Here is a 10,064-nt window from a genome sequence, read left to right as displayed (position 1 = left end):
CATTCATAAGTTCATAAATGAGAGGGGCAGAATCAAGACACTTGCCCCCATCACATCTACTCTGCCATTCAATCAGGGCTGATCTATCCAGCCCTCTCAACCCCATTCTCCTGCCTTCTTCCCATAACCCCTGACACCCGCACTAATCAAGAATCGATCTATCTCTGCCATACAAATATCCATTGACTTGGCCTCCACAGCCATCTGTGTATTCCACAGATTCACCACCCTCTGGCTAAAGAAGTTCCCCCTCATCTCCTTTCTAAAGGGACGTCCTTTGAATCTGTCGCCGTATTTTGTTGATTCAGTGATTCAATCCTCTCTTTGTTATACTTATGAAAGATATGTCCTTGTTTGCACAGTTCAATGGTTCAATGTCTAGAAAGGAACTGCAGATGCTGGTTTATACCGAAGATAGACACAACGTGCTGGAGTAACTCAGCGGGTCAGGCAGCATCTCTGGAGTATCTGTGCTCCAGAGATGCTGCTTCATTGTTGAAGCAGCATCTCTAGAGGTCTAGAGGCCCCTAGACCTCTCTCTTACTAAAGATATTAGCTCTTCCAATACTGCGTGGTGCATTGTTAGAGGAAGTGGAGATGGTCTGATCTGATGTGTTCTTATTTCCAGCTAACGGCCGGCCGTGGGCTGCAAGAAGTGCCCAGGATGATCTGCGGGACCAAGTTTCCCCGAGGAGTAATGGTACGTGCTAACTAATAATCTGGACGTTTGGCCAATCTAGAACAGTCGAACAGAATCTTGATGGGCCGAATGTCCTAATTCTGCTCCTATAACATGAATTTGTGTGTGTGTGTGTGGGAGGGGGGGGGGGGGTGTTGGTGTGGGGAGACGTGCAGGACTGTTTGGAGGGCGGACTGAGAACCAGTTCTCTGTTTCCTTTTCAGTTGCACGGACGCTCAGAGAGATCAGAAACATGCAGACGGAGTTGAAGGTCGAGATGTCGCAGATGAAGGCAAACGGTGAGTGATGATGGGACCATTTAGATTAGATTAGATATTTTAATTGTCACATGTGCCAAGCCATGGTCACATGCTTTGATTTGCATACCTCGGCATTCAAAGAGATGCCATGTAAGGGATGTTGGGTTACAAAGTGCCCCTTTTTCCCCCCAATGATCCCCTCTCCCCCTCCACCTTAGTTCTCATGCCCCCTTCCCCCCCCCCTCCCCCCTTCAACTATTCCCCTTTGCCCCCGTTTTTTAGCTCCTATATTTAAAACTATAAACTTCTGTAAGATCATCCCACAGCCTCCAAAGATCCTACTGTTATTTCTTCATATACAACTACTACGGACTGACGCAAAACTGCATTTCGTTGTACTCATACTTGTATTTGTGCGATGACATTAAAGTTGAATTGAATTGAATTGAATACAAAGACAAACAAATTTGTCCATCCAAGTTCCTTCCCGGCTGTTATCAGGCAACTGAACCATCCTGCCATAACTAGAAAGCAGTCCTGAACTACTATCTCCCTCACTGGAGACCCTCCGACTATCTTTGATTGGACTTTACTGGCTTTATCTTGCACTAAACACCATTCATGTTATTCGCTTCATCATGTATCCGCACACTGTGACTGGCTCGATTCATAGATTCATACAAAATAGGTGCAGGAGTAGGCCATTCAGCCCTTCGAGCCTGCATTGCCATTCAATATGATCATGGCTGATCATCCAACTCAGTATCCTGTACCTGCTTTCTCTCCATACCCCCTGATCCCTTTAGCCACAAGGGCCACATCTAACTCCCTCTTAAATATAAAGTATAGCAAATTGTAATCATGTATTGGCTTTCCGCTGACTGGTTAGCACGCAGCAAAAGCTTTTCAATATACCTCAGTACACGTGACAATAAACTAAACTAAACTAAACGACCTCTCCTTATAAATGTGCTCAAATCCATACAACATCGTAGTCAACTTTTTCCACAATCTCCACATCCTTCCTGTAATGGGACGACCAGAACTGTACACAATAGTCCTAACGCAGACTAACCCAAGTCTTATTTAGCTGCAGCATAACTAAAATAGAAATTCCTAATAGTATTATGTGAACTACCTGTTCTTAATTGCATTTCCTGATTCAAACTCACACATAATCCACATAAGATCATGATTCTTGAGCCATTTGGCAATGTGAGATTCCTGTCTTAACATCATAAGTACTTTGCTTTCTGGGGCACCAGAGAAACAGTACTATCCATTACTTTCAAAGCCATCTATGCACAATGAAATACTTATTTTTTATTTTAATCAAAAAATGTATTCAATTATTAAAAAATAATATTTACACTACAATAAAACAAACCAGAGCACACTGCCATAATACAATACAAACAAATATCCTTAATAAAGTACTATACAACAATGTTACAATCCTTATTGAGGATGAATTCAACACCCAGCGGAGCCCAGCGTTCCCGGAACTCCCCCAGGGTGCCCGTGGACAGGGCGTATTCCCTTTCTAACCCCACCCAGGCACGGACGTAACCCCGGAAAAGGGACAGGCAGCTGGCTCGGGTAAAAGCCTCCACCGCCTAGTGCCGTGACTCGCGGATGGCCAGCTTGCCCAGGCCAAGGAGCAACCCAACCAGGATAAGGATAAGGGGGAAATCCTTTAAAACCGAGATGAGAAGAACTTTTTTCACACAGAGAGTGGTGAATCTCTGGAACTCTCTGCCACAGAGGGTAGTTGAGGCCAGTTCATTGGCTATATTTAGGAGAGAGTTAGATGTGGTCCTTGTGGCTAAGGGGATCAGGGGGCATGGAGAGAAGGCAGGTACAGGATACTGAGTTGGATGATCAGCCATGATCATATTGAATGGCGGTGCAGGCTCGAAGGGCCGAATGGCCTACTCCTGCACCTAATTTCTATGTTTCTATGTTTCTATATCTTCAGCCCTACCCTCTCCCCTATGCCCTCTAGTTTTTGACTCCATGCCAAACCTGAGAAGACTGTGACCATTTGTCTTATCTATGCTCCTCATATTTACAGATGGTATAAATAAATACTCTGCCTCCTTTACTCCAGGGGAAAAAAAGCCCCAGCCTATCCAGTCTCTCCATATAGCTTATGTTGTCTTCAATGAGAAGGGTATTGAGCACAAGTTGGGACATCACAATACAGCTGTACAAGTTGTTGGTGAGCCCACACTTGAAGTACTGTGAGCAGTTATGTTCACACAGCAACACGAAAAATGTTATTAGTACAGAAAAAGTTCGCCACCATGTCACCTGGTCTTGAACATTTTTCTTTGGAGTTTAATAGGCTGAAGCGTTAGGTTATTGTGGTATACAAAATCATGAGGGGTTGGAATAAGGTGAATGCTCATGGTGTTTTCCCAGGGTGGGGATGGTAAACCCCCCCCCCCCCCCATGAATGGGTGTAAATCCTCCCTCCACCACCCCCAGTTTAAATTCCATTTGGAATATTCTGGAGGACCAAGAAACCAAGAACCAAGGGTGTCCAAAATGAAAAGACGTCTTGGCAGCACTGGGGCGCGTTGGTAAAGTTGCTGCCTCACAGCGCCAGTGGCCCGAGTTTGATCCTGGCTACTTGTGCAGAGTTTGCGCGCTCTCCCCGTGACTGAGTGGGCTTTCTCCAGGCGCTCCAGTTTCCTCCCACACTCCAAAGATGTACAGGTTTGTAGATTAATTGAGTTTGATAAAATTGTAAATTATCTCTTGTCCCTCAAATTTCACTGTACCTTGATTGGTACATGTGACGATAAACAGACCTTGAAACCTTGGCACTTTGTGTGTAGGATAGTGCTAGTATGCAGGGATTGCTGGTCAGTGCGGACTCGGTGGGCCAAAGGACATGTTTCCACACTCTATCTCCAAATTAAACTAAACTAAAATAGACACAAAGAGCTGGGGAGAACGTACAAACTCCGTACAGACAGCACCCGTAGACAGGATCAAGCCTAGGTCTCTGGCGCTGCATTCACTGTAAGGCAGCAACTCTACCACTGCGCTACCGTGAGCGCCCATGTGTGTGTAGGACAGCGTTAATGTATGGGGTGATCAGTGGTTGACGTGGACTTGATGGGCTGAAGGGCCTGTTTCCATGTTGTATCTCTAAAGCCTAAAGTAAAGTCCCAAGTGAAGTGCCGGCTGAGAGTTTGGTTTGTTAGAGCTGGGACAATGCATATAATACAAAACATTTTCAACATAAGTCATGCTTTTCTGCATTAGCTGATGTTACTTCGACATCAATTTACAACTGGTGTGCAAAACGTTCGTGGGATTTTGCAGAGATTCCAAACAATTATTGTTGGGTGGTCTTAAACTGACAGACCTCTGCAGTGACTGCCCACAGTTTCACGTATGTGGCTTTGTCAGGAGGGGAGGGGGAGATGCACAGGGGACTTTGAAAAGGTTCTTTAGTTTAGTTTCGAGATACAGTGCGGAGACATGCAATTTGGCCCACCGAGTCCGCGCCGACCAGCGATCCCCGCACATTAACACTATCCTACACACACTAGGGACAATTTACAGTTTTACCAAAGCCAATTAACCTGCAAATCTGTATGTCTTTGGAGTGTAGGAGGAAACCGGAGCACCCGGAGAAAACCCACGTGGGTTACAGGGAGGAATATACAAGCTCCATACAGACGCTATCGAACCCCGATTACGGATGCCGTCTATGGCGCTGTAAGGCAGCAACTCTGTCGCTGAATAATTCTGACTCATCAGTGTACAGCTATTCTCAAAAACTCACGTATACCAATATATCCATTGAAGATAGGCACAAAATGCTGGAGTAACTCAGCGGGTCAGGCAGCATCTCTGCAGGAAAAGAATAGGTGAATCGGAAGCCTTCTTCAAACTCTAGAAGGCTTCAAGAACCTGACTGAAGAAGGGTTCCAACCCGAAACGTCACCAGAATAGGGGAATCAAGAACCAGAAGGCATAGGTTTAAGGTGAGGGGTGAAATATTTAATGTGAGGGGGTAAAGATTTAATAGGAGTGGTAGCTTTTTGACACAAAGGGTGGTGGGTGTATGGAATGAGCTCCTGGAGGAGGTAGTTGAGGCAGGTTCTATCGCAACGTTTAAGAAACATTTAGACAGGTACATGGATCGGACAGGTTTAAAGGGATATGGGCCAAACGCAGGCAGGTGGAACTAGTATTGATGGGGCACGTTGATCGTTGTGGGTAAGTTTGGGCCAAAGGGCCTGTTTCCACACTGTACGATTCTATGACCCTCACTAACTAGTGATATGTGTTCCTGATGAAAGAATGGGTCGACTGGGCTTATATTCACTAGAATTTAGAAGGATGAGAGGGCATCTTATACAAATATATAAAATTCTTAAGGGAGTGGACAGGGTGGATGTAGGGAAAATGTTCCCCATGTTGGGGGGAGTCCTGAACCAGGGGTCATAGTTTAAGCAGTAGGCCATTAAGGACTGAGATGAGGAAACATTTTTTCACCCAGAGAGTTGTGAATCTGTGGAATTCGCTGCCACAGAAGGCAGTGAAGGCCAATTCACTGGAGGTTTTCAAGAGAGAGTTAAACCACTGTCCCATGGTACGAGTTCATTCCAAGAGCTCTCCCGAGTTTGCCCTGATTCAAACTCGGAGATTTACGGTAATGGCCACTCGTCGGTACTCGGGGCTCTCGTGGACATTTTTCATCATGTTAAAAAATCTTCCCGTGCTTACCTGCCGTTAGCGAGTCTTCCCGAGTACCTGCTGTTAGCGCTAAGAGACGTCCCCGAGCTCCGACGTACCCGCTACGTTGATTCTCCGTGCTTATCACGAGTTTGATTTTTTTTAAACTTGGGAGAGATCTTGGAATGAACATGCACCGTGGGACAGGGCTATAAGGTTTAGCTCATAGGCCTAATGGAATCAAGGGATATGGGGGAAAAGCAGGAACGGGGTACTGATTTTTGATGATCAGCCGTGATTATATAGAATGACGGTGCTGGCTCGAAGAACTGAATGGCCTACTCCTGCACCTATTTTCTATGTGTGCATGTCAAGAGAAATGAAGCTGATGCTTTCTTTGGTTTCAGTCACACAGATGTTCATTGAACTTAAGAAATCCCAGGAAGACCTCAAGACGGAGCTTGCCCAGATGAATTACGACAGTAGGTGGTGACTTGCAAACACTGGGACAGATACTTCACACCAGTACCAGGGCCAGTGAGGCACCTTCCGATCCACACCATCAGAATACACTGTTAGCAGCAGCCACACACATCAATGGGTGCCTGAGGGAAACCTGGTTAATTTGCTTGTGGGAGCATTAGTGAAGGACCTTGCTTCGAACATGGTGTGGTGCTTAGTTTGTAGAGAGTGGGTGTGGAGAGGATGATTCCACTAGCCTAGGACCAGAGGGCACAGCCTCAAAATAAAAGGACATACCTCTAGGAAGGAGATGAGCAGGAATTTTGTTAGTCCAAGGATCGTGAATCTGAGATATTCATGTGTTTAAGAAGGAACTGCAGATGCTGGAAAACCTCAGGTACACAAAAATGCTGGAGAAACTCAGAGGGTGCAGCAACATCTATGGAGCGAAGGAAATAGGCAACGTTTCGGGCCGAAACGTTGCCTATTTCCTTCGCTCCATAGATGCTGCTGCACCCGCTGAGTTTCTCCAGCATTTTTGTGTACCTGAGATATTCATTGCTGCAGAAAGCTGTGGAGGCCAAGTCAATGGATATTTTTAAGGTGGAGATTGATAGATTATTGATTAGTATAGGTGTCAGGGGTTGTGGGGAGAAGGCAGGAGAATGGGGTTAGGGGGGAGAGATAGATCAGCCATGATTGAATGGCGGAGTAGACTTGATGGGCTAAATGGCCTAATTCTGCATCAATCTCTTATGAACCTATGGACTTATTCAGTGGCGGACTGGGTCTAAAAATATTGGTTGCCAGGAGACAAAGGGGGCCCACTTCATCAGGGGCCCACTTGATATTGGGGTCTCACCTCATCAGGGGCCCACTTGTCATCGGGCAAGCTGACACCCTGACCAGTCCACCACAGGACTTATCACTGCCTTCACTGTGAGGCGCAAATCGGACATATTTCAGAAGTACCTTTGATTCCAAAGCAGTGGAGAGAGAGAGCATGGTTTCATTTCTGTGTGAGGGTTTGCAGGCTGCCAATAGGTTCTGGACCAAGGTGAGTGATGTTCACAGCAGCCAGACACTCCTGGTTCAATGGTTCAATGTGTCCTATACTATCATGTAATTTCATTTTCTGCATACAGATTTTTATTTTGCATAGAGATTTATTTTTTGCATAAAGAATACTGAGATGATTGCCATACATACACTAAGTACAATCCCCCGGTTAAGTACATAATGCATAGAAACAGCTCACTGTGTCCGCGTGCAAGAGTCGCCACCATTTTACAGTCCCAACTGCAGCCGTCCATAAAGGCCCATTGCAGCCTTTGCCTGTGTCCAGTCATTCCGTGAACCATCGTCCCTCTCCTCACCCAGCCATCTTCACAGCCGACTTTGAGGGCAGGGAATGTAAGACCCCCCCCCCCCCCCCAGCTCTTTGTCAAGTGTTCACCGCCATCGCTGACCCCCTCCACTTCCTCTCCACGTTTAGCTTTAGTTTTCCTCATCGAGATACAGCGCGGAAACAGGCCCTTCATCCGACCGACTTTGTGCCGGCCAGCGACCCCCGCACACTGGTTCTATCCAATACACGAGGGACAACTTACAGAAGCCAATTAACCTACAAACCTGCGTGTCTTTGGAGGGTGGGAGGAGTCGGAGGATCTTGGAGAAAGCACGCGCAGGTCACGGGGAGAACGTGCAAACTCCGTACAGACAGCACCCGTAGTGGGGATTGAACTCGGGTCTCTGGCGCTGCAAGTGCTGTAAAGGGCCTGTCCCACTTGTGCGATTTTGTTTTGGGCGACTGCTGGCACCCATCATAGTCGCTGTAGGTCACCGAACATTTTTGGCGACATGCTGCGACTATGACGGGTGCCGGCACTTGCCGAAAAAATCACGTAAGTGGGACAGGCCGTTAAAGCAGCAACTCTACCGCTGCGCCACTGTGCCCATTGCCTGGTTTAAAAGCGCCCCCCTCAGCTCACCGCAGCAGGCGATCAGGAAAATGGTCATTGCCGTCTGACGGGATCACTCCAGTGAAAATCAGAAGGGTCGTAAGCCCCAGGGAACATTGAAACCTTCCAGGTCCACATCTAACACTTGACTTCTCTTTCAGTTGCCAAGCGGTTCAGTGAAATACGAATGTCGCTGAGTGACTGGAGACAGGAACTGGGACAACTGAAGAGTGACTGTGAGTACCATCGTCATGGCAACCACTTGTAAACTGAATGCTGACCATTGAAGTGTGTAGGGAGGAACTGCTGATGCTGGTTTAAGCCGAAGATAGATACAAAATGCTGGAGTAACTCAGCGGGACAGGCAGCATCTCTGGAGAGAAGGGATGGGTGACGTTTCGAGTCGAGACCCTTCTTCAGACTGATGTCAGGGGAGTGGGCTGTACAGAGATGCACATTTCATCCTGCTTCACCAGAGCTGAGCCAAACTGTTTAAATGTATTTGTTTTGTATTCACAGTGAACCAGCAAGCAAGTCTGCTACAGAAAGGAGTGCAAACTGGCAGAAGAAGTGAACATGGATAGATAGGTAACACTTCGGATCTGATGAAGGGTCCCGACCCGATACATCACCTATCCATGTTCTCCAGGGATGCTGCCTAACCCGCTGAGTTACTCCAACGCTTTAAAGTGTCTTTTATTCAAGATTTATGGGTGTTTAGTTGTCATATGCACTGGGACCAGAGCAATCAAACTCTTGAGGAACTCCGAGGAGGATTCCCGACCTAAAACGTTACCCATCCTTTATCTACAAAGAGGTTGCCTTGCCCGCTGAGTTACTCCGGCACTTTGTGTCTGTCTACAATCAAACTCTTACTTGCTGCAGTGGGAAATCTTTATATCCTCCCCGGATTGTAGACTTCATGCGGAAACCAGGGCAAACATTTAATCTATGAAGATTTCACTCAGCAATGAAACTGTAACCATGTAAATCTAATGTATGATGTACTACCTGTACAACAAGATTGTATGAGGTGCCAGAGGCCCTGTGTGATTGAGACCACTCCCTGAGTCATATTCAGTCACTGCAAACCCAGCGATCGATGTCAATAAACCTTATCTGAATTGGAGTTCTGTCAATGTGCTACATTAACATCAGGGTCAGTGGGGTTTATAAATGCTTCATCCTTTAGGAAGGGTTAGATAAGGAATGCAGTCATGACCATTACACCGTGATCACATGAGGTGGGGCACTGCGAGTCGGAAGAAGGCTCACTCCAGCGTTTTGTGTCTATCTTCGGTGTAAACCCAACATCTGCAGATCCTCCCTACACTACCTGTCCAACTGTTGAGACCAGGCAATATGACTCTGCCCTCAAGCAATTTGATAGCTCAAACAGAGACACACAATTAACCGCAGATGCTGGAATCTTGACATGAGCAGGACACAAGGTGCAGGTGGAATTCAGCGGGTCAGTGGACACATGGAGAGGGAATAGACAGGCGACAATAGACTAGACAATAGGTGTTGGAGTAGGCCATTCGGCCCTTCGAGCCAGCACAGCCATTCAATGTGATCATAGCTGATCATCCCCAATAAGTACCCCATTCCTGCCTTCTCCCCATATCCCCTGACTCCACTATTTTTAAGAGCCCTATCTAGCTCTCTCTTGAAAGCATCCAGAGAACCTGCCTCCATTGCCGTCTGAGGCAGAGAATTCCACACTCACAACTCTCTGTGAGAAAAAGTGTTTCCTCGTCTCCGTTCTAAATGGCTTACTCCTTATTCTTAAACTGTGTGGCCCCTGGTTCTGGACTCCCCCAACATCGGGAAGATGTTGAAGCCTCTAGCGTGTCCAAGCCCTTAACAATCTTATATGTTTCAATGAGATACCCTCTCATCCTTCTAAACTCCAGAGTGTACAAGCCCAGCTGCTCCATTCTCTCAGCATATGACAATCCCGCCATCCAGGGAATTAACCTTGTAAACCTACACTGCACTCCC

At 46.7% G+C, this 10,064-nt stretch overlaps 1 protein-coding gene across 1 annotated transcript in view; it reads left to right on the top strand.

The window, feature by feature from the left end:
• The window catches only part of LOC129714466 (uncharacterized), a 90,107-nt gene extending 80,549 nt beyond the window's left edge, over nt 1-9,558 (top strand). Inside the window, exons 16-20 of the mRNA XM_055664074.1 lie at nt 629-700; nt 904-978; nt 6,045-6,119; nt 8,222-8,296; nt 8,580-9,558. Coding sequence (XP_055520049.1) covers nt 629-700; nt 904-978; nt 6,045-6,119; nt 8,222-8,296; nt 8,580-8,644 — 362 coding nt within the window. The 3' untranslated portion in view covers nt 8,645-9,558. The remainder of the gene's footprint in view (nt 1-628; nt 701-903; nt 979-6,044; nt 6,120-8,221; nt 8,297-8,579) is intronic.
• Nucleotides 9,559-10,064: the final 506 nt, after the last annotated feature.

Source organism: Leucoraja erinacea, chromosome 39, assembly GCF_028641065.1.
Source record: "Leucoraja erinacea ecotype New England chromosome 39, Leri_hhj_1, whole genome shotgun sequence".
In the NCBI taxonomy this organism is placed as follows: Eukaryota; Metazoa; Chordata; class Chondrichthyes; order Rajiformes; family Rajidae; genus Leucoraja; species Leucoraja erinaceus.
Note: the sequence above shows the minus strand (reverse complement) of the source record. Positions and strands in the feature narration are given on the sequence as shown.